This window comes from Oncorhynchus clarkii, chromosome 27 (assembly GCF_045791955.1).
Source record: "Oncorhynchus clarkii lewisi isolate Uvic-CL-2024 chromosome 27, UVic_Ocla_1.0, whole genome shotgun sequence".
NCBI classification, from domain to species: Eukaryota; Metazoa; Chordata; class Actinopteri; order Salmoniformes; family Salmonidae; genus Oncorhynchus; species Oncorhynchus clarkii.
In genome coordinates, this window is record NC_092173.1 from 8,159,179 (window position 1) to 8,184,289 (window position 25,111).

The following is a 25,111-nucleotide window of genomic DNA, read 5'->3' on the forward strand; positions in this document are numbered from 1 at the left end:
GGGCAAGGGGATGCCCCCATATTAGGAAGGTGAGGGGCAGGACTGTCAAGATAGGGGGGAGGAGGAAGGGGCCAAAAACTTTGACAGGATTCAGTCAGATTGTCACGAGCTTTCTTCTGCTGCATATTTGAGAAAAAGACTGGAGACCACTCTTCTTCAGCGACATGTAAACTGCCTACCTGGCTGGCTGCTGGTGGCATTGTTTAAATTCCCTGAGGAGTCAAACAAAGTGGAGGAATAACAAAAGGAATTATCTTCAGATCTGGGATAGCGGAGCTAATGTTGTGTGGCTATTTTTATCCCTCGAGATCAAAATAAGAACAGGCCAGGGGTCTTAATTTAGAGAAAGTGTGACTCTTCTGGGGAGAGCATCTGTTGTTGTGAGCTTAACACTGAGTGTACTGTGTCTATCGATGGCCTGTTATTAACGTCCCTGCTTGCAGAGCTGATGTAGTCAAAGTGAGTGCTGTGGTGGTTCATAACCACCATGCCTGCATAGACATGGAGTAATACCATCCATTCTGCCAGCTGGACCCCCATGTGAGCCACACAGGTGGTCCGATCGAGCCCTGGCCAGGGACACAAGCCTGCCACTGAAGGCTGCCAGGGAGATCAAGCCGCTTGCATTGTGTTAACGCTGTCATTGTTGCATTTCGCCGCTGACACAAAACTAGGATTTAGACAGGGGGGTGAGGTGAGTTGGGCAGCTGGCTTGGCACGGGACAGAGTGTCCCAGTAGCCCAGCAATCCCCTCATGTCAGCGGTTCGCTGTGCCAGGGACAGAAAACTGGAGCAGGCTGGCTGCGGGGGGCTACAGGGGAAAACATCCCCAATGGGATCTGGGATGGGCTGGGCTCTGGGGAGAGCTGTAGCCCATAGTATTGACTGACTGCTGTTGTGACTCCAGAGGTTGGTCACATGTGGTCACATGATGGCTGTCTGGTCTTTAACAGTGTGTGTGTGTGTGTGTGTGTGTGTGTGTGTGTGTGCGTGCGTGCCTGCGCGTGTGCACGTGTAAGTTTGTGTGTGCGTATTGAAAAGAAACAGAGGTCGAGCAGAGAAAAGCCCAGCATCTGTAGATGATGGGATGAAAAGCATTTCTTCAAGTTAGCCAATATGACCTCACTTTGTGAGGGCAGAAACCCAGACCGTTTAAATGAAATGTAGAAACATTACAACCAGAAAACATAAATCTACTGAGCATCCCTTCCAACTGTGGATCCCTGTCTCAGGTCAGGACAACAACATCCAAGTGTTCAGGAAGACACAAAAAGGAAACAGGTCTCTTATCTAATAAGCCAGCACAGACGTCATATAACACCAGGAATGTCTGCCAGATAAGGTTACACTAACTTAACACAACTGTCAGCTAAACAATGCTCATATCCTCTTCTCATTTTGCCTTGAGCTGGCCCTCCGTCTAGGTGTATTTATAGTCAAGGGACTTGGTCGGGAACCCCTCTTTAACATAAATAACAAGAGCGAGAGATGGAATTTGTCTGTGACATGTTTCAGCAGGGAGGTCAACTGGAGTGGGAGGGGTTGCTAGTGCTACCACGTAGCATGGCATCGAAGCAAGTCTACAGTTTAAACTAAGAACTGATTTGAGCTGCATCTCTTCCTAAGAAAAAACTCTTCATGTGAAATAAAAGACACTTTGGAACACACATTTCCCCCAATAAAATTGGATTGGATTTGCCAATAGATCTGATTCAAGACAGAAAAAGTCAATGATGTTGTGACTCATCAATATTGTGTCTCCAGAATCTATTGAATGCAGCTCGACAAAGCAATGTCTATCACTAGGAACCACAAGAAGGCTAATGAACAGCAGATCCCCCATCACTCGTCCCCCATCCCTACTGACCTGCATTGGAAGAGGGTGTCCAGGTGACTCTGAATATCCCACGCAGACACTCACACATGGTCCCAAGAGACGCAAAACCACAGAGCACATGCACACAAACACACTTTGACACACTGAAAAAAAGGGAAAAAAAGAGAGATGGGTGCAACTGGATGGACAGATAATTATCTGAAGGTTAGCACTCTGTCTGTCAGTAGGCTGGTGGAAGACCTAGCTGTTTCTGGGCTAGCGTGTAGAAAGAGGGTCCCAGGGTGGGAAAGAGAGAGAGAGAGAGAGAGGGATGGATAGGGAGGGAGGGAGGGAGGGAGGGAGGGAGGGAGGGAGGGAGGGAGGGAGGGAGGGAGGGAGGGAGGGAGGGAGGGAGGGAGGGATGGATGGATGGATGGATGGATGGATGGATGGATGGATGGATGGAGAGAGGGAGGCCGACAGGACCGAGACGGAACAGAATGGGACCGCATTAGCTCAAGTTGACAGTCAGCAGTTTTGCGTGTCCCCCTGGTAAAGCCCTGCTCTTTTGTTCGGTGGCGGGACGGCTTTAGCCCCGGCCCAACACGGCCTTGTGAGCAGGCTTAGTGTTAACTGGTCAATGGACACCGTGTCAGACAGAGCTCAAAACAAGCCACAATATAATCAAGAGAAAAACACATTCCCCCTGCCTGGCCTGTGGTAAACAGGCCAATGGGTATCGTAGTAAGATGATCGTACTGTACAGTCAGTCACACACTACTACCACTACTAACAGAGCTTTGAGGCTGAGGGACAACTTGAGAACTTGGGGAAAGAGCTCAACAATCTTTTTCATGCTTGATTCCAAACAGTGTAATAACTTCAGTGGAAGCGAGAGTACTTATCAATGCAATGAAGTACTACCAGAGCACATTGTTGATCATGTAAGTCATCTGAAGCATACCCACTGGGCACAGACGTCAGTTCAACTTCTTTTTTTAAATGTATATTTGGTTTAGTTGTTAACTTATGTGAATTCAATGTAAAAATCAACAAAAAAAATGCACAGTGTCATTGAATTTAGGTTAAAAGCTTGGTGAAAATCCAATCCATTTTCCCACATTGATTCTATGTCATCACAACATTCACCGTTTGAGTTATTCTACTTTGGTGTAGACCAAGGATCATCAACTAGATTCACCCGTGGGCAGATTTCTACATGAGCGGATGGTCAGGGGACCCGAAAATAATCACAAATAATTTGTAGACTGCAAACTGACCGCAAGAAGTCCAAACAGATATAATATTTGACTAAAAGATAATAATTTCAAACCTTGCTTACTTTTGTATATGGTCACAAATATCTCTCTATTTTGCATGGGAAAAATTTGGAACAGATTTACAAAACTAAAATCACTTCGAGCTGATTTGCTGGCGTCTTTTGCTGGCGATACAGTATCGTTCAAACGTTTGGGGTCACTTAGAAATTGTCACGCCCTGACCTTAGAGATCCTTTTCATGTCTCTATTTTGGTTTGGTCAGGGCGTGAGTTGGGGTGGGCATTCTATGTTTTGTGTTCTATGTTTTCTATTTCTGTTCACCTACTCTGCATCTCACAAAGACACAGCAGTTGGAACAAACATCTCAAATTTGGACTCATCAGACCAAAGGACAGGTTTCCACTGGTGCAATGTCCATTGCTCTTGTTTCTTGGCCCAAGCAAGTCTATTCTTCTTATTGGTGTCCTTTAGTAGTGGTTTCTTTACAGCAATTTGACCATGAAGGCCTGATTTACGTAGTCTCCTCTGAACAGTTGATGTTGAAATTTGTCTATTACTTGAACTCTGTGAAGCATTTATTTGGGCTGCAATTTCTGAGGCTGGTAAACTAATGAACTTATCCTCTGCAGCAGAGCTAACTCTGGGTCTTCCTTTCCTGTGGCGGTCCTCATGAGAGCCAATTTCGTCATAGCGCTTGATGGTTTTTGCGACTGCACTTGAAGAAACTTTAAAAGTTATTGAAAAGTTCGGCATTGACTGACCTTCATTACAGTAATGATGGACTGTCGTTTGTCTTTGCTTATTTGAGCTGTTCTTGCCATAATATGGACTAGGGCTCTCTTCTGTATACCACCCCTTCCTTGTCACAACACAACGGATTGGCTCAAATGCATTAAGAAGGAACTTTTAACAAGGCACACCTGTTAATTGAAATGCATTCCAGGTGACTACCTCATGAAGCTGGTTGAGAGAATGCCAAGAGTCTGCAAAGCTGTCATCAAGGCAAAGGATGGCTACTTTGAAGAATCTCAAATATAAAATATGTTTAGATTTTTTTTACACTTCTTTGGTTACCACATGATTCCATATTTGTTATTTCATAGTTTTGATGACTTCACTATTATTCTACAATGTAGGAAGGAGTCAACATAACAAAATACACTGGAATGAGTAGGTGTTTCCAAACTTTTGACTGGTACTTTAAGTACTCAGACCCTTTACTCAGTACCTTGTTGAAGCACCTGTGGCAGCGATTACAGTCTCAAGTCTTCTTGGGTATGACGCTACAAGCTTGGCGCACCTGTATTTGGGGAGTTTCTCACATTCTTCTCTGTAGATCCTCTCAAGTTCTGTCATGTTGGATGGGGAGCGTTGCTGCACAGCTATTTTCAGGTCTCTCCAGGGATGTTCGATCGGTTTCAAGTCTGGGCTCTGGCTGAGCCACTCAAGGACATTCAGAGACATGTCCCAAAGCCACTCTTGTGTTATTTTGGCTGTGTGCTTAGCGTCGTTGTCCGGGTTGGACGTTTTTTTCTTCTTCTCTGAAGTAGGTTTTCATCAAGAATCTATCTGTACTTTGCTCAGTTCATCTTTCCCTCGATCCTGACTGGTCTCCCAGTCCCTGATGCTGAAAAACATTCCCACAGCATGATGCTGCCACCACAATGCTTCATCGTAGGAATTAATCAATTCAGCGTTCTCCTGGCATCCGCCAAACCCAGATTCACCAGATGGTGAAGCATGATTCATCACTCCATAGAATGCATTTCCACTGCTCCAGAGTCCAATGATCTTAGGCTTGTGTGTGGCTGCTTGGCCATGTCATGAAGCTCACGACGAACAGTTCTTGTGCTGACAAGAAGCAGTTTGGAACTCGGTAGTGAGTGTTGAGCTTGTGTGGCCTACCACTTAGCCTACCACTTCACGGCTGAGCCGTTGTTGCTCCTAGATGTTTTCACTTCACATTATACTTACAGTTGACCGGGGAAGCTCTAGCAGGGAAGAAATTTGACGAACTGACTTTTGGAAAGGTGGCATCCTATGGCGCTGCCACGTTGAAAGTCCCTGAGCTCTTCAGTGCTGGGAATTACACTGCCAATATTTGTCTATGGAAATTGCATGGCTGTGTGCTCGATTTTATACACCTGTCAGAAACGAGTGTGGCTGAAATAGCTGAATCCACCTGTTGTGTATATTACCATTTGTAAAAAACATTCCAATATTCTGTAATAACATTTATTTTACACCCTAAAATGAATCCATTTGAAGTAATACAAGGCTATTGCAGATTGTTTTTAAATCCACACTTGATCAGCTCTGAAACGTTCAGCTGGTGGTATCAAAATCCGAAGTGAGTTAGAGTCCATTCCACCGCTTACCTGATTTGCTGTCATGAGACTATCCCCTTAATGTGATCAAATCTGAGTGTTGCCGCTGACCATTCATAACTGCCAACAGACAATCCAATAACACTTGAAGTGGTGAAAAGGAAGTATCCTAATTGGATGATATCATTCAAAAGCACGAGGAGACAAGGAACAGAAGTTCAGGGTCAAAACAGTACTTTATTTCCCACATCAGTGTATTATAAACCTGGCAGCAAATCCAAGGGTCATACATAGTCCTGATAGCACTCACCTTTTGGCACTTCCGTAATCATGACTAATATTGTACGTGCCAGAACGAATCAAAAACAATCTGTTTATGGCAACTAATGTAAACATTTTCACTGCTATGAACTGGATACATTGTTAATAGTGTTTTGACTTTTAATAGCTGAGCTACTCATCTCAATAATGGATTGAGCTGGTTATCGTGTTAGAAAGGATTGGTCAATAGACCAGGGCTTTGGTGTCGGGTCCTCTGCAGTGCCATGCCATCTCTCGCTTTGATGGTGTTTCCGTCTGCCATCACTTGCTTGCAGATCCTCCAGCCACTGGTCCTACAGTTATGAGATAACCGGCATTGGATAGTCACAAAGCAGAATACACAACTAAGGAAAACGTGCAGGGAACATCAGCAAGCAGCAAACCATGACCATACAGTAGTTCATCAAATAATGAAAGAAACCATTGTGGCTACAACCCAAATCAACTGGGGCCAAATGTAGCCACCATGTCTAAGGTTGTGGATTGGAAATTATGTAACTGGAACTAAGTGACATAACTGGAAGAGAGATGCGGTTCCTGGCCTGTAGGTTGGGATAGAGGGAAGCCAAATTGCGGTGGAAGAGGAACCCACCTTCAAGCCATCTGCTGCCCACGGAAGAGCCAGACACCACCGATGGAGTCATCACAGACTGCGGCACTAACACGGCAAAGGCATGCCCTTCGTCTGCATCTGGTCCAGCCTAAAGAATCTGGATAGGGAGAGGATCGGAGCGGATCAGAGGGGTAGAAAACGAGAGCTAAAATAATAGAGACAGAGATGGGGTGAAAAACTACAGTCCAGTAACTCCTCAGTACACTTTCCAGAGAGAGGGACACGCAATCATTCATCGATGTCAAGAGGAGAGATCAGGCTTGGTTTCTTAATGCTATGTTACTGTATATGGCTAGATATAAATTAAGATAGAGATCTCATTCCAGGCCATTTGGAAAGAGCACGCCCCAAACCCACCCCTTGCCTATACTCCCCTGGGTAAATAGAACCATCCAAATGGGTGGACACCCTGGGTTGTGAGGGAGTTCCAAAAGGCCCTAGGTCCGGCATGGGGAGAGCCAGGCAGGGAGGAGGGTGACGCCCATGAATACTGTACGCACCCTTGTCACCACACCTGCCCACTGGCACGACAGGATGATAATTAAAGTGCATTTGTTCTTTTGGTAGGAACATTTCTGTCAAAAGAAAACACATATAGGCTACTGTTCCTACACACAAACCAAGATCCTTCCTCCTTACTGGTATGTAAGGCCACCTTTGTGGTCTTTATTTTCCATTAAGGAGTCCAGTAACACCAGCACCTGTGTGGGAAAAGCCATATGACATCTATATCATCCAGACCAGTGGTTAGGTATTCAGCCCTACAGAATCAATATCACATTGGATGGGAAAGTTGGAGAGTGCAGAGTTGTCTCCCTCTAAGGGACAGGGAGCAGGCGAGTAGGGGGTAGGCTGAGTGATTAGGGGCGAGGAGGGTGGGCTGGCTGGGGGCGTGTCCAGGGTGGTGCTCGGAGCAGCAGCTCCTCTGTCAACACAGGACGTTCAGAGAGAGGCATCCTGTCCTGATAGAGGACAGCGCCACCAAACGCCCACCATGGCTGTAGGCAGTAGGCAAGTACCTCTCCACCCTCCCTCCTCTTCCCCACTGGGTGGAGGCACTGGCACAGGGAAACCAAAAAAAACTCTGGGCTGTGCTTTGCATACTTCTGCACCTGACGACATGGCATTACAGAAATTGTTCTGCGATCTGATCGTGATAGAGAGTGACGCACACGTGTGTTCACGACAAAGTCCAGTGCATACCTTATTCTGACTGATAGGGCTCTGAGATTAGTATCCTAGAGCGATTGATGAGAAATGTGAAGCAGCACCATGTGACCTCACTACGGCTATGGAAACTGCCTTAATGCTGCCCACCAGTGCTCAAACGCTGCTACTGCAATACACTCTACTAATAGGACTAAAACTAATGTTTAACATTCAAATGTATCTCAATCTCTAAATACTGAATGGCCAATTAGGTAATTGATCAAACTAGCAAAGGAAAAAACATACAGAATTTCTTTCTGGGGGTCTAAAATGGCCGGCACACAATAGCTGCCCATAATTTGCAATGGCAATGCTCTACTCTTGGCACTGGGAGCAGTCATCCAAGGCAGTTACCTGAATGATGAAATGGTTCAAATGAACCTAAATAAACTTGTAAAGAAAGTATGACTTCTTGTGAAAGTGATAAACGCAGAGAGAGAAAAAGACAACCTCATAGCTTTAATTCTGGGAGTATTTAGTATGTATTAAGAACCCCATTAGCTGCTCCACTGAGAGATATGAGGACTAATCGTGGTGTTAAAACTGGACCTGCAAGGAAATCATTTCCAGAGATTAAAAGGGATTAGCCATGATTGATCAGCATTTTTTATCAAATAAGAAGTGACACGAACGGTGAGTTTACACCAGGAGGAGGCATCGCGCGGTGAAACATCTGAAGCCATTCACTTTCAATGGAAGGAAAGCAAGAGAAGCCGAGTGGGCGGGGGACCATTGAGCGATGAGAGCATTGGGCGATGGAGCTGAACTGGGCGGGACTAAAATTGTGGAAAGCTGAACAATATTAAAACCTTGTGCTCTGTTATTCAGGAACGTGTCAAGACCTGGCCCTCAGAGCCTACCTTCTATTGACCCTGTTGACTCAGGGAAAGATTAGTAGGAAAGATTTATCTTTTGGTCCATTCAACAACAGAGCGATACGAACCTTGTTTCAGCAGGATGTTGTATCTATGCCTTATGTCATGCCTTATTGGAATGGATTTATTGATAATATCTGTTGGAAAACAGTTTGGATGTTGCCACACACATACCTACGTGTTAATGTAACAGTAGCATCGTTACCCATCGCTCCACAAAAGCCGCGGCCCATCTTAACAAAAATATTGACTTATTAACAAAATCTACCCTACCCGTAAGAAAAACATTGGTACATGGCAACAAAGCTATTAAGTACTGATAACACTACCTAGATTTGAATTTAATTAAACTACCACCAAGCTATTGCAAAATGTTTTTAAATTACTACATGTACTTCACTATTCCCCAACTCTGCGCATGTTGAGTCCACCAATGTTAGGCTACCCCAAAGTCACCTTGGCAGGTCATTGATGAGTCTACAATGAAGTCAAAGCAAACCACATACATCCTATAATTTGCCTATGACTATGTCTTAGACTCAGTCCTGTAGTAGCCTATATGTTTCAATCGAAAATTATTTTATAAATTAAAATTAGTGTCACATCTCGAATTATTTAATACATTCATATGAAAGCCTATAATCGCGTTATAACGTGGTTTGCATTGAAAAATGTGTGTGTGTGTGTGTGTGTGTGTGTGATCAAAAAGGTTAGTGAAAAACTTAGGCTACCAAATCACCAATAAAATAAAAGTTGTAACAGAAATACTTGTACTCTTACCTCATATTTATAGTGGATGACTTGGCGCTGATCTAGAAGTTCGAAATTCAATCTGTAAAAACTTTGGAAGCCTCACCCAAGGGCTCCACAGTTCGTGCGCCCGGCATCATTAGATAACGGGACGATTGTCGTGGATAGAGCATAAGCTGCACAATTCTATAGCCTACCAACCACTCCTAAAAAGAAAAACAATAAACGACTGCGATATTTTACTACAAACTGTAGGGCAAAAGTAACTGTTTTTGATATAGGCCTATATACCGTCATTTTCGCCCGGTCCCAAAGTAACTGTTGACATAATAGATGCCCCTCCTTCTTCTGATGATGTGGAAAAGGTTGGATAGGTGGAGGCCATTGACATCAGAATTCAATTGTGGTCTCAAGGATTTTGCATAGAGACGGGCATAGGCTACTGTATATATGCATTCGCTAGGCCAAGTCATTTTTTTCAGGAACAATAAACAAATGTATTTCTTTATATAGCCTATGTATTATTGTCGTAATAATAATACATTTAATACTAATAATACTGTAATACCTATTTGTTCATCATGTATCATCATAAAGGCATATTGTTATCATTTTTAGTCTTATCAGTATTAGCCAACTAATATAATCGATGATGGTTGAGGATGATGATGATAATGATGATGGTGATTTTCTCAAAATCTCGGTCATTTAACAAGTGAAGGTATTGCAACTTCTGCAAATAGTTTAGTTCTGATGAAACTTTCGAAATAGAATGCTTAGAATTGTTAGATCGCCCAGGGAACGTTCCATGGATTTAGAACTATTGACAATATGTTTATAATTGAAATTAAAATCACCACAAAGACCAGGAAGCAAGCTGAGAATGAGAGATATCTATTCTGAAACTGAAGTCTACCACACTTTGGATGTAGTGGGAAAGGGTACCTTCGGAAAAGTGTCAAAATGCTGGAGAGGGAGTGACGGAGAATTAGTGGCGGTAAAAATGATGAAAATGGATGTTCACAGAAATCGAGTGATAAAAAATGAATTAAAACTTATAAGTGTTCTTTCCCGGAATAATTTGACGACAAGCCACATAGTTCAATTTCACGAGGCCTTCCGTGACCAAACGAATCATTACCTGGTTTTTGAACTATTGGAGAAGAACCTGTATCAGCTTCAGAAAGAGAATGGTTTCAAGCCGATGGCGGTCCGCAACATCAGGACCATCACGTGTCAGATGATAAAAGCACTAGCCAAACTGAAGGAACTCGCCATCATTCATGCTGATCTGAAACCGGAAAATATAATGATCGTGGATCATTGTCGCCATCCTTTCAGCGTAAAGTTGATTGATTTTGGTTCTGCAAGTATTTTCAGTGAAGTGCATTTTGTTAAGGAGCCATACATCCAATCCAGGTAGAGAGCATATGTTGCACCACATGCTTTGTGATGTCTTGTATTTGTGATTGTGATCATTAAAAAAAATTCAGGGTATCTGTGTGAACCCAAAATGATCACTTCACCAAAAAAAAAACATTTGGGAAAGAAAATAACTAGTTAAATGTGCTCTTATCCTGTTTTTCAAATAACTCACAGGTTCTATAGGTCTCCTGAAATCCTCCTGGGCCTTCCATTCTGTGAGAAAGTGGACATGTGGTCTCTGGGTTGTGTGATGTCAGAGTTGTTCCTTGGATGGCCTCTGTATCCCGGCGATTCAGAGTTTGATCAAGTGAGGTACATCTGCGAGACGCAAGGACTACCGCAAGCCCATCTGCTCAACATGGCCAGCAAGGTTCACAATTTCTTCAAGCTCACCACCAACAGTCGAGGAGAGAATAAATGGCAGCTCAAGCCCAACAAGAGGCGTCCCCCCTCAGGCACAGAAGGCCGTACCCTGGGGAAGCAGCAGGGGTCGACGGATCGGAGGAAGTACATCCTCTCCTCCCTGGACCAGCTGGAGACCATGGAGTTCACGGAGCACGACCCAGAGCTCCGCAACGAAGACGTGGCAGCAGAAGTTGAGGACCGCCGGAGCATGGTGCAGCTCCTCAAGCGGATGTTAACCTTGGACTCCCACCAGAGGATCCTACCCAATGCAGCCTTACACCATCCTTTCATCAACATGCACCACTTACGCATGTACCCAGACTACAACCGCTACTATGAGCAGTCCGCTCAGGCTCTCCGTGAAGCCCTGATTCAGGATACAGCTCCAGAGGGAGACAGCTGTCGGTCTCACCATCTGAATGCAGAGAGGGGCCAGCGGTTCCTGTACCCCAGGGAGAAGGAGGCCCACCAGTCATGTCCACGGGTTCAAAATCACCATGACCACCGGGAGGGCTATCCACCATCCTCAGAGGGTTTACAAGGTAACAATGGGGTTCTCTCCCAGCAGACCCCAGTCCCCAGTGTGCCTCAGTCCCCCACAGCACTGATTGAAGACCTGATGGAGAGCTTGTGCATTGTGGATGAGGCCAGCCTGGAGACCACCATGGGGGTATGGGCGGACAAGGATGCCCAGTGTGCCTTCCATCCGTCCAGTTCTGTGATACCTTCAGATCTCCAAGCTGGCCTCCAACCAAGTGAAAGCATTGCCTTCCAGGAGACTGAGCTAGACTGTCCTCACTTAGGCTCCACCAGCAGAGAGGAACCAGAGAGTGGCTCCATGCTGTCCTATTTTACCAGGCTGTGTGAGAGCCAGCGCCTGAGGCAGCCAGTGGCCAGGTCCTCGCGGTCCGATCCTACCCACAGGTTGAGCTACACCTCTGTGCCCCAGGTGGACAAAGCAGGTGAGCCCATAGGCTTCAGTTTCTTTTCTAGGGACCCCACCACCCAACAGGACCTTGCAGGGCCCAGGGAGCAGGCAGGGGCAAAGGAGGCAGCCCGTGATTATGGTTTGGAGGTAAGAATATGTCATTTTGGAGATACAATATCATTGTCAGTAGAGATTTGAACCATAATACTGTATAAATGGTGTGGGGTTTACAATTCTGGAACATTTTTGTCATTTTCCATTTTGCTGTCCCACTCTCCCACAGGATATCCAGTTTCTCAATTTTGAACCTGAAGGCTACACCTGTCATTGTGGCCAATGGTGGCCGGCGTGGACCACGGACCCAGAGGTGTCCTCCTACCTGGGCTACGGCCCCCCAGCCTGCTGTAGCCATACACAGCAGCAATGCCTCCACTACTGAGTCTCCTGGAGGGAGGGGGTCAACGTGATCTCCTCAATACAGCAAACAGACACTCTGCCAATGCAAAGCAGGCCTGAATAGACAAGTAGACACGCTTTTTAAAACAGCCCTCTGAAAATGTTGTCGTTTTGAGTTTCATATTGACTGCACAGTGGATAAATAAATGTATAATTTGCAAGACTGCATGCCTTATTCATAATAATGAAATAAGATAGAGAGGGAGGATAGACTTACTTATTCTAAACACTTGTGTATACAACTGCTAAAAATGAAATGACAGACAACTGTTTAAATTCAATTTATTAGGGACATTACTACAAAGGAAGAAGTGTGTACAAAATGTGATCAATATTGTACAGTAACAGTGCACGCCAAATAATACACAATGCAGTGCTTTTAAACACTTAAGTAGTTTGACAGTTGTTGTAACATTCTCCACTGTACTACTCATATTAGACACTCCACGCAGTGCAAATTCCAGAAAATAAATAAATTCAGGACTTAATTGCACACATGAAATCAGTTGCTGCACAATCCTATGGGAAACATACTAGTTTTAAAGCTAGGATTCAGAATGATTGAATTAAAAAAAACGAGTCTAGGCTGCATAGAAAAACGAGGCACGACACACCAAACATACATTATAAAGAATAAAAGGATCAAACCAGCATGCCAAGAAACATCAGTCCAAACATTCAACACGTAATATAGCAACCTCCCTGAGATTCACTGGGATTTATTCCCGAGGAGTTGAAGCTGATAATGTCTTATTGTTAACACACAGGCTTGTCTTTTGATCATTGATGTGATAGACCCATTGACGCTGCAGAGGTCAGCATCGTTTTACCCACCTTCTGCTACAGTACATATCTCCTGCTACTCCTGCAATTATACAAATTAAAAAAAATGTGCTGCAATTTAAGAAATCATCCCAGAAACACCTGCTGATTAGAATCCATTCCTCCCCATGCTGGCTTGGAGGACACAGGCCCTGTAACATTCTAGAGTGGGGGCTCCAAACTCCAGGCTTCGAGTATTTCAAACAGTAGACTTTTGTATTGTAGCCCCAGACAAGCACACCAGATTGAACTTGCCAACTAATCATCAGGCCCTCAAGGAGTTGAATCCCCCCCAAATTTGCCAGAGGCTACAGCAAAAATGTGTGCAATTGGGGGTCTGGACTGGAGTTGGGAACCCCTGGTCTAGAGTGTAGTATTGTATCTAACACACCATTTTGAGGTTGGTGTGCTGGTGGATTGGGGTGCTGTAGCCGGAGTCCCAGTCCCTTTCGAACACGGCCTGTAGTTGTGCCTGGACCGTAGGCTCTACTGACTGGGCAGCCGTTTGGTTCACCACCAGAGCCGATCCAGCAGTGTTCACAAAATAGTCTCCAGACCAGTTAGAGGTACCTGGTGATCAATGGGAAACACAATAACGTTGCATTTTATAGTGCATGGGATCTGACTTTGAGGGTTGTGCATAACGTCAGAGAAGTTACCTCTGGTTATAACATCAGCAATTGTTGATTGGCATTATACAGTAGCATGACTGGTGCACGTGTTATCTAGGAGAGAGCGGAATCACCTATGTAGGCGACCTTGTCCGTCACCATGTACTTGTTATGGTTGACCCTGGCAAAGGGGATTTCTTTCTGCTTGGGATTGGCTGGCACAACAAAGAGTTTCTGTGAAACAGTGAAGAATAGTTTAATATTTAACAATTGCTCTTGTGGAGGACCTTACCATATCAATGATGATAAGTAAAGTGCATGAGTAGCGAGAGGTCCTACTCACCACCTGGACATCCAGCTTGGCCTTGGGTTTCTGCATTGAATCCAAGGCTTTCAGGAAGGGGATCATGACAGGCGAAGTGCTGGCCCAACAGCTGATGAGCAGACGCACCTTCAGCCGCTTCTCGTATGCCACACGTCTGATCTGAGTGTCAATTTCTGCCCAGTACCTGCAGAGGGCGCCACACAGAGGGTTAGGCCAGAGTCATATGGGCAAATTATTATTTTTGTAGAATATTGTTATATTTATTTAACTAGGCAAGTCAGTTAAGAACAAATTATTATTTACAATGATGGCCTACCCCAGCCAAACCCCTCCGACGCTGGGCCAATTGTGCGCCTCCCTATGGGACTCCCAATCACGGCCGGATGTGATACAGCCTGGATTCAAACTAGGGACTGTAGTAACGCCTCAGGCACTGAGATGCAGTGCCTTAGACCGCTGCGCCACTCGGGAGCTCTAAGCCTCGTGTGCTTTATTAATTATAAACCGAATACATATCGTAAACTTTGGTGAGGTTAATACATTAAAACAGAAGGCTGACCGTTTGGGTCGCGAGAACTCCATGGTGGGCAGGTAGTTCATGACAGCGATGTAGATAAACTCCTGTGCGTCCTCCATCACACTGAGAATAGACTGCAGGTCTCCGGTCCTCCCAGCAGCACAGAAAGATGGTGGAGAACTCTGAAGGTACAGCAGAGTCAAATTAAGTAAAGTAATATGTTTAACATAGGACCAGAGAAAATGAAAATGGGGAATTCCATAACGAGACTTCACAAATCGGTACAATTTGTATTATATGATTAAATTATTGGATTATTGAAAATGTGCACGTTTAGTCAATTCTCACCGTCAGATACACGTGGGAGGCTGTGCCGTTGAGTGGTAACTGCAGGGGCGAGTCCTTATTGTAAGGAGTGTTGAAACTGCTGGGCCAAGGGGACGGGATGGGTGTGTCTTTTTGCCCAAGGTACCAGTAGGCCTCGAAGATCTTCCCCAGGTCTGCAGCCAAGCAGCTGCAGTTGTACACCACAGCCCCCAGCTCCTTCACCTAAACAGGACAACAGAGGACGGACTGAACCAAAGCTACTTTCCCAACACTTGATGTGTACATTTTAGACAATACCCTGACACTCCAAACTTGCGATATAATGTTTACACTTTAAAAGAACAAGAAAATAGGATTACATCCTCCAAAAAAAACACAAGAATAACTTTTCGAATAGTTTAAGGGACTCGTATAGTTACATTTTCATTTTTGAACAACACATTGTTTTATTGTTAACTTAAAAAAACAAACAAAATAATATGGAGGTGAGGCTGAGTGTGAGGGCACAGAGGAGACTCACCTGGGTAAGGGACCTCCAGTCCATGTTGGCACTGCCAATGTAGATGTGCTTCTTGTCCACCACCCAGAACTTGGTGTGAAGTACTCCAGTGGTCAAATTCCGCATGTTCACGGCTCTTACATCAGCACCTAAAAAAATGAGCTACCATTATCACCACAAAAATCAAACAAAGTAATACTTCCTTATCTGTAGTTAGCAGCTTGATTGCAGTCAAATTAACTCGTGCAAATTCAATGGAATTGAAAACATAAATGCACGGTCAGAGAACCCCTTACCAGAACTTTGTAATAGAATGAGGTCTTCGTGATGTTGGGACTCTGTTGGTGTATTTACAGCGATGCGGACAGAGAGCTTCCCAGACACCTGAGCTAGCCTATTCAGTACATCCTCGCCCTATAGACGAAACAACTGTTTAGACTAAAATAAGCCACAACTGCCCACAGGTTAGAACTGCATCGCATTGCCTGCCAATCACAGAACACACTCACCTGATCCGCCGTTGGCTCATGAGAGCCTGTGTCTTTGTTGGTGAGCGTCCAATAGAAAGACGCAATGTCCACGCTACTGCGAGCCTCACTAATCAGGTTTAGCCAAGCCTGGTAGATGGATGGGTTGGTGACACTAGAATTGAACTCTAACCCCTCTGGGATGCTCTCCAATAGAACGATTCTGGAAGAGAAAAAGGAAGCGTCATTGTTTTACTAAACCCTTGAACAGTTAATGATAGCACCTGTTCTGTAAAACATGACAATGGTGGTTAACCACGTAACCACAAAGGAATTAAAGCTGCAGAATGATAGAGAATGAATGAGCAGAATAAGATGTTTACAGTGAGCACCCAAACAGTGGGAAATTAGACATTGTACAGAGGCCCACTCACTTGCAGGGGTCGGTGCAGGTGTCAGTGAGAGGAAGTGGGAGCTGGAAGCCGGGCTTGTTTGGGGAGGAGTTAACCACGGGAAGCAGCAGGGTCTGGAGGAACACGGCAGCCAATAGCAGACTGACCACCCCAGTGAGACCCAGCAGACACCTATAATACTACACACAGAGATGGCATGAGCATAGTCATGTAGAGGTGACCCTGACCAGACCATCCCGACCAAAGAGGAATGAGATAACGGTTATGGAACTGAGGTTGAATAGAATCAAATCAAATTGTATTTGTCACATGCACCGAATACAGGTGCAGTAGACCTTAAAGTGAAATGCTTACTTACAAGGTCTCAACCAACAATGCAGTTAAGAAAAATAAGCGTTAAGACAGTACTTACTAAAATAAAATGAAGTAAAACATAAATAAATATATATACACATTGAAAAAATAATAAAGTTGAAAAAAATATATATATTAAAGAGCAACAATAAAATAACAGTAGTGAGGCTATATACAGGGGGTACCGGTACAGAGTCAACGTGGGCACAGGTTCGTGGAGGTAACTGAGGTAATATGTACATGTAGGTAAAGGTAAAGTGACTATGCATAGATAATAAAGAGAGAGTAGCAACAGCGTAAAAATGGGAGGGGGGGGGGGTCAATGAAAATAGTCCGGGTAGCCATTTGATTAGCTGTTCAGAAGTCTTATGGCGAGAAGCTGTCATGAAGCCTTTTGGACATAGACTTCACGCTCAGGTACCACTTGCTGTGTGGTATCAAAGAGCAACAGTCTATGACTAGGGTGGCTGGAGTCTTTGGCAATTTTTAGGGCCTTCCTCTGACACCACCTGGTATAGAGGTCCTGGATGGCAGGAAGCTTGGCCCCAGTGATGTACTGGGCCGTACACACTACCCTATGTAGTGCCTTGCTGTCAGAGGCCGAGCAGTTGCCATACCAGGAGGTCATGCAACCAGTTAGGATGCTCTCTATGGTGCAGCTGTAGAACCTTTTGAGGATCTGAGGACGCATGCCAAATCTTTTCAGTCTCCTGAGGGAGAATAGGCGTTGTCGTGCCCTCTTCACGACTGTCTTGGTGTGTTTGGAGCATGATAGTTTGTTGGTGATGTGGACACCAAGGAACTTGAAGCTCTCAACCTGCTCCACTACAGCCCAGTCGATGAGAATGGGGGCGTGCTCGGCCCTCCTTTTCCTGTAGTCCACGATCATCTATTTTGTCTTCATCACATTGTGGGAGAGGTTGTTATCCTGGCACCACACTGCCAGGTCTCTGACCTCCTTCCTATAGGCTGTCTCATCATTGTCGGTGATCAGGCCTACTACCACTGTTGTGTCATCGGCAAACTTAATGATGCTGTTGGAGTTATGTTTGGCCATGCATTCATGAGTGAATAGGGAGTACAGGAGGGGTCTGAGAACGCACCTCTGAGGGGTCATCCCCATGTTGATTATCAGCATGGCAGATGTGTTGTTACCTACCCTTACCACCTGGGGGCAGCCTGTCAGGAAGTCCAGGATCCAGTTGCAGAGTAAGGTCTTTAGTCCCAAGGTCCTTAGCATATTGATGAGCATTGAGGGTACTCTGGTGTTGAACTCTGAGCTGTAGTTAAGGAATAGCATTCTCACGTAGGTGTTCCTTTTGTCCAGGTGGGAAAGGGCAGTGTGGAGTGCAAAAGAGATTGCGTCATCTGTGGATCTGTTGGGTGGGTATGCAAATTGGAGTGGGTCTTGAGTTTCTGGGGTAATGGTGTTGATGTGAGCCATGACCAGCCTTTCAAAGTACTTCATGGCTACAGACATGAGTGCTACGGGTTGGTAGTCATTTAGGCAGGTTACCTTGGTGTTCTTGGGCACAGAGACTTTGGTGGTCTGCTTGAAACATGTTGTTATTATAGACTCGGTCAGGCACAGGTTGAAAATGTCAGTGAAGACACTTGCCAGTTGGTCAGCGCATGCTCGGAGTACACATCCTGGTAATCCGTCTGGCCCTGCGGCCTTGTGTATGTTGACCTGTTTAAAGGTCTTACTCACATCGGCTACGGAGAGAGTGATCACACAGTCATCTGGAGCTCTCATGCAAGCTTCAGTGTTGCTTGCCTCGGAGCGAGCATAGAAGTAATTTGGCTCGTCTGGTAGGCTCGTGTCACTTTGGCAGCTCGCGGCTGTGCTTCCCTATGTAGATCGTAATAGTTTGCAAGCCCTGACACATCCGACGAGCGTCGGAGCCAGTGTAGTAGGATTAAATCTTACTCCTGTATTGACACTTTGCCAATTTGATGGTTCGTCGGAGGGCATAGCGGGATTTCTTATAAGCTTCCGGGTTAGAGTCCCGCTCCTTGAAAGCAGCAGCTCTACCCTTTAGCTAAGTGTGGATGTTGCCTGTAATCCATGGCTTCTAGTTGGGGTATGTACGGTCAGTGTGGGGATGACGTCGGAAGAATCCCGGAACATATTCCAGTCTGTGCTAGCAAAACAGTCCTGTAGCTTAGAATCTGCTTCATCTGACCACTTCTGTATTGACCGAGTCACTGGTACTTCCTGCTTTAGTTTTTGCTTTTAAGCAGGAATCAGGAGGATAGAGGTATGGTCAGATTTGCCAAATGGAGGGCGAGCTTTGTACGCATCTCTGTGTGTGAAGTAAAGGTGGTCTAGAGTTTTTTTCTCACCTGGTTGCACATGTAACATGATGGTAGAAATTAGGTCAAATGTATTTAAGTTTGCCTGTATTAAAGTCTCTGGCCACTAGGAGCGCCACCTCTGGACAATCATTTTCTTCTTTGCTTATGGCATTTACACAGCTCGTTGGGTGCAGTCTTAGTGCCAGCATCGGTTTGTGGTGGTAAATAGAAAAATATAGATGAAAACTCTCTTGGTAAATAGTGTGGTCTACAGCTTATCATGAGATACTCTACCTCAGGCAAGAAAAACCTTGAGATTTTCTTCATATTAGATTTTGTGCACCAGCTGTTATTTACAAATAGACACAGACTGCCACCCCTTGTCTTACAGGAGGCAGCTGTTCTATCTTGCCGATGCATGGAAAACCCAGTCAGCTGTATGTTATCCATGTCGTCTTTTAGCCATGACTCGGTGAAACATAAGATATTACAGTTTTTAATGTCTCGTTGGTAGGTTAGTCTTGATCGGAGCTCATTCATTTTACATAGGACTGATGGTAGAGGCGGATTACCCACTCGCCATCGGATCCTTACAAGGCACCCCGACCTACGTCCCTGATATCTCCGTCTCTTCTTCATGCGAATGACAGGGATTGGGCCTTGTCCAGTGTCCAAAGTAAATCCTTTATTTATTTATCCTCTTTAAATAAATAAAAAACTCTTTGTCCAGTACGAGGTGAGTAAATCGCTGCCCTTATTTCCAGAAGTTATTTTCAGTCATAAGAGACAGTGGCAGAAGCATTATGTACAAAATAAGTTACAAATAATGTAAAATAAAACAAAACACACGCAATAGCACAATTGGTTAGGAGCACGTAAAACGGCAGCCATCTCCTCCAGCGCCATTAGTGATCGAAATCATCATGAGTCCCATGAGAGTTTGTCTGTTTAAAGGACTATTTTATTTGCCCATGTAATTCAGTGGTTGTTATTTTCAGTGGTCCCTAGTAGACACATTCACACACAAAATTGAGTTTCAAAACTATGCCTGAGTAGATATCTAGCTTTGAATGTCCTGACCAGTCCTGATGTTCCCAATTGCCAGTTTGAGTCAATTCCTACAACTCCCAAGATTCCCCTCTCTCTAACTGGGTGGAATGGACGACGTGTGGGTTGAACTTGGTTAACGTGTAGGTGTCAAAAGTGCTTAAACCTCATCAAAAAATAATTATGTTCATTGAGTTTTGTCGCAGTTTAGAGTGAAGAAAAGCAGCTTAACAGCCATGCTCAGTGCTCACTCATGTTTCATCAATGAGCAGCCTAAGCAGAGCCGTTGCTATGGATACTCGGGTGGAGTGGGTGACATAGAGAGAGGAGAAGCTAATGGATTTTAATAATTATTTCAGGCAGAAGCAATCTGGCCTGGGGAGAGTAGGGCCTGAACGTTGCAGGCATGGGTAAGGCTCAGGCAGGGCTCTATTAAACATTGGTCACAGAAGATCATTTGAATTACATGCCCAATGTAAGTTGTGCTGCTTTCTAATAATCACTGGCATAGAAGAGCAGGATAGAAGTGTAAAGTGTTAAATGCAACTTTTTGACACACGGGGTGTTTCGATAGCTATGATGCAAGCGTATGCTAAATTATGATATGCATAGTGGATTGACTAGAAATACACATGAAAATGAATTTAGGGCACATTCCCTTTTAACTCACAACCTTGGCCACTGACTAATCATCTTTTCACACCATTTTCATTAGGTTGCTTGGTAAATGTCATTAATATTGGATACCATCTGTGCTTTCCTGCAGGACTCTTCTCTCCTCGACTCCACATTGCACATCTGCACCAGAAGAAGATATTAAGGGGTTAGAAAACTGAGACACAAAATTCCGTCAAAACTTATGACAACAGTACTGACAAAAACCTTACCTTCTCGTAGGGAATATCAGAAATCATGGTTACAGAGTACTGTCTCTTTTGACAAAGTTCTTCAGGATTCCGATCAGAAAATGCAGCTCATAAAAGGCTCTAAACAGAACAGAAGAAAATTACATCAAATCATTTAAGACCCATCTATAGTTTTTAATTCTAGTCCTTTAGCTGACGCTCTTATCCAGAGTGACTTACAGGAGCAATCAGGGATAAGTGCCTTGCTGTTTGTGGTTGAAGTGACAGGAAACATGTTGAGCTGTATCTCTATAGTGCCTGATGAGTGACCTTACTCACTGAGCCCCTATATCACAATGAATGGTGGAATACAGTACTCTCAGTCAGTAGTGTTATTCCACCGACGACATACCATCGTCTCCACACTACCTCTGATGCCCACCCCCAATTCTGTCAAGACCTATTCATAATAAAGAAAGTTCAAGGTGTCATTAACACTATAGAAGAATGACTGACTTCAAAGCTACAGGCCAGGAGTGTTTGCAGGCAGGTGTTCAAGATAATGCACAGGCCTATATGGTGCACACTTTACATACAGTGCATGCAGAAAGTATTCGGAGCCCTTGAATTTTCCAAATTTTGTTAAGTTACCCCCTGATTCTAAAATTTTTTTTTTTTTTTTATATGTATCTAAACACAATACCCCATAACGACAAAGCAGGTTTTTAGAAATGTCTGCTAATTTATATATGTTTTAAAACAGCAATACCTTATTTACGTAAGTATTCAGACCCTTTGCTATGGGACAAGAAATTGAGCTCAGGTGCATCCTGTTTCCATTAATCATCCTTATTGATTGATTGGACATGATTTGGAAAGGCACAAACCTGTCTATATAAGGTCCCACAGTTAACAGTGCATGCCAGAGCAAAAACCATGAGCCATGAGGCTGAAGGAATGGTCCTTAAGAGCTCCGAGACAGGATTGTGTCGAAGCACATTTCTGGAGCAATGAAGGTCCCCAAGAACACAGTGGCCTCCATCATTCTTAAATGGAAGAAGTTTAGAACCACCAAGACTCTTCCAAGAGTTGGCCGCCCGGCCAAACTGAGCAATCAGGGGAGAAGGGCCTTGGGCAGAGAGGTGACCAAGAACCCGATAGTCACTGACAGAGCTCCAGAGTTCCTCTGTGGAGATGGGAGAACTTTCCAGAAGGACAATCATCTCTGCAGCACTCCACCAATCAGGCCTTTATGGTAGCCTGGCCAGACGGAAGACACTCTTCAGTAAAAGGCACATGACAACACGCTTGGAGTTTGCCAAACGGCACCTAAAGGACTCTGACCATGAGAAACAAGATTCTCGGGTCAGATGAAACCAAGATTTTACTTTTTGGCCTGAATGCCAAGCGTCACTTCTGGAGGAAACTAGGCACCGCTCATCACCTGGCCAATACCATCCCTACAGTGAAGCATGGTGGATGCAGCATCATGCTGTGGGGATGTTTTTCAGTGGCAGCAACTGTGCGACTAGTCAGGATCGAGGGAAAAATAAACGGAGCAAAGTACAGAGAGATTCTTGATGAAAACCTGCTCCAGAGTGCTCAGGACCTCAGATTGGGGCGAAGGTTCACCTTCCAACAGGACAACGATGCTAAGCACACAGCCAAGACAATGCAGGAGTGGCTTCAGTACAAGTCTCTGAATTTCCTTGATGGCCCAGCCAGAGCCTTGACTTTTGAACCCAATCGAACATCTCTGGAGAGACCTGAAAATAGCTGTACAGCGACACTCCCCATCCAACATGACAGAGCTTGAAAGGATCTGCAGAGAAGAATGGGAGAAACTCCCCAAATACAGGCGTGCCAAGCTTGTAGCATAATACCCAAGAAGACTCAAGGCTGTAACCGCTGCCAAAGTTGCTTCAACAAAGTACAGAGTAAAGGGTCTGAATACTTGTGAAAATGTGATTTCCATTTATTATTATTTATTTATTTTTACAAATTTGCTAAAATTTCTAAACCTGTTTTTGCTTTGTTATTTTGGGGTATTGTGTGTAGGTTGATGAAGATTAAATTAATGTAATCAATTTTATAATAAGGCTGTAACATAACAAAATGTGGGGGAAAAAATCAAGGGGCCTGAATACTTTCCGAATGCACTGTATCATTTGACAAACAGCACGAGATACTCCAGAGCACATCTTGTGGCTTGACATTTAATACGTGGAACACATTTCCTATGCTCATGACTCCAATAAGATAATACGCAATTTCTGGACAAAATGTTCCAGAAAAGCAGAAGCATCTTAGATACGCTTAAACATATCCGTTTCTGAGGAGAAGTTAAATGAGCTGTTTCAGAGCTGCAAGTCACGAGTGGGAAGCCTCGACTGAGGGCAGGGCTCTAGTGACTATGAATAGGCTATCAAGCTGTACGAACTTAAAGGCAAGATGTTAACAGAATCATGTTGACCATTGTTTGCTTTGCTAATGACTGGTTCTCAAAGACACAAATAACAAGTGCTTTTAGTCAAACAAATGGCATATTGTTACTGCTAAATTCAACAAGACAAAACAAAACATAGTCTTGTGGCTGGCCTAGTCTATCTCTTTGTAAGAATAACTACATTTGTAGGGTAAATACGAGGAAGAATGCTTATGAGGCGAGTCAGCGTTAGAGAAAATGCTACTTATTTCAAACTTTACCCTTAAATGGTTATCTTCAATGACCATGTCATTATGGAAGATAAGATGGAGCTTGCCCCATGGTAATTGGCATTGAGTCATAGACAAACACGGTTATGCGTAGGTCCCCATATCCATGGTACAGTGAAATAAAGACTTGATAAAACATATTGTTTCAGATTTTGTGTTTATGTTCCTCTTTCTCCCTTGTCAGTAAATTGAGTGTCGTAACCACCAATTGCCTATGCATATTGAAAGTGTTCTGAACACCTAGTGTAGGCCTATGAGTCAATTTCCTGTTTTTATTTGCTGAACTTGTCAATCAAATAGATATCACATTGCATGAGTATTGCAGCGGTTACATTATAGCCATAACATTGTTGCAACCAGTGGAGTTAAACACGTAATTAAAAATACTTTAAAATACTTACGTAGTTTTTGGGGGTATATGTACTTTACTAAATATATTTTTGCCAACTTTTACTTTACTACATTCCATAAAGATAATAATGTACTTTTTACTGCATACATTTTCCCTGACACCCAAAAGTACTCATTACATTTTGACAGGAAAATGGTCCACTTCACACACTTATCAAGAGAACATCCCTGGTCATCCCTAATGCCTCTGATCTGGCTGACTCACTACACCAATTGCTTCGTTTGTAAATTATGTCTGAGTGTCGGAGTGTGCCCCTGGCTATCCGTCAAAAAATAATAATAATAATTGTGCTGTCTGGTTCGTTTGCTTAATACACTGAATTTGAAATGCTTTATACTTTTACTTTTGATACTTAAGTACATTTTAGAAGTTCCATTTACGTTTGATACTTAAGTACATTTAAAACTAAACACTTTTAGACTTTTACTCAAGTAGTATTTTACTGGGTGACTTTCACTTTTACTTGAGTCATTTTATATTAGGGTATCTTTACTTTTACTCAAGTATGACAATTAGTACTTTTCCCACCACTGGTTGCAACAATGTGTCGATGTTTGGAGCGTGCCTAGATGATCAAAGGCTATATAAGCGAGTAAAACAACAAGACACTCACATCCATACCTGAAATCATGCGGCCGGGCCTTGTGAATTCTTTCATGGATTAAATTACCGAATGTAAATTATCGTTAATGTTTTTACCGGTTACATTAGGCTATTGTTTTTAACAACTAAATGTAGATAAACAAAATGCAATTGCCAGAATGAGAAAATACCAGAGCAAATACTTTACAAATTGGGTTCGCCGTCTCGAGCGTGTGGTCATATGACCAAGCCTAAACAACCAATGAGAATCCAACCCAACGTCATATGTGAGGCATCGCATCTAACGCCTGAAAGTAGATGCCTTACATACTGATCTTGACAAGGATGCAAAAGTGCCGAGTGAGGTTGTCTTCTGCACGGTTTAACCAATCCAGTAAATGTGGAGGAGTTAAGATGGACGTTAACGCCAAAAGCGGATAGTCGCGTCACAGACTCTCTTTCCATTTCCCCT

General features: G+C 43.9%; 2 protein-coding genes and 1 long non-coding RNA gene across 6 annotated transcripts; 1 reads left to right on the plus strand and 2 right to left on the minus strand.

Moving 5' to 3' along the window:
• Positions 1 to 5,745: 5,745 nt before the first annotated feature.
• On the minus strand, positions 5,746 to 9,456 carry LOC139386437 (uncharacterized). Its single transcript, XR_011629043.1, has 3 exons — positions 9,222 to 9,456; positions 6,337 to 6,454; positions 5,746 to 6,037 (listed from the first exon to the last, which is right to left on the minus strand). It is a non-coding gene; the product is annotated as an uncharacterized lncRNA (long non-coding RNA).
• A 618-nt stretch (positions 9,457 to 10,074) lies between these two features.
• Positions 10,075 to 12,388, plus strand: LOC139385401 (homeodomain-interacting protein kinase 4-like). The gene is made up of 3 exons (XM_071130465.1): positions 10,075 to 10,610; positions 10,791 to 12,096; positions 12,233 to 12,388. The coding sequence occupies exons 1-3, from the start codon at positions 10,075 to 10,077 to the stop codon at positions 12,386 to 12,388; spliced, it is 1,998 nt and encodes a 665-aa protein (XP_070986566.1).
• Positions 12,389 to 12,670: 282 nt separating this feature from the next.
• Positions 12,671 to 25,111, minus strand: LOC139385929 (5'-3' exonuclease PLD3-like). 4 transcript variants are annotated; one of them, XM_071131226.1, is made up of 12 exons: positions 24,679 to 25,111; positions 20,973 to 21,071; positions 20,833 to 20,883; positions 16,408 to 16,565; positions 16,016 to 16,196; positions 15,803 to 15,920; positions 15,528 to 15,655; positions 15,029 to 15,229; positions 14,723 to 14,862; positions 14,182 to 14,347; positions 13,973 to 14,072; positions 12,671 to 13,797 (listed from the first exon to the last, which is right to left on the minus strand). In XM_071131226.1, the coding sequence occupies exons 2-12, from the start codon at positions 20,997 to 20,999 to the stop codon at positions 13,610 to 13,612; spliced, it is 1,458 nt and encodes a 485-aa protein (XP_070987327.1). In that variant the 5' UTR covers positions 21,000 to 21,071; positions 24,679 to 25,111; the 3' UTR covers positions 12,671 to 13,609. The 4 variants fall into 4 exon arrangements, with proteins under 4 accessions (XP_070987327.1, XP_070987328.1, XP_070987330.1 ...); XM_071131227.1 differs by having other exon boundaries at positions 12,672 to 13,797; positions 24,671 to 25,074; XM_071131229.1 differs by lacking the exon at positions 20,833 to 20,883 and having other exon boundaries at positions 12,672 to 13,797; positions 24,671 to 25,089.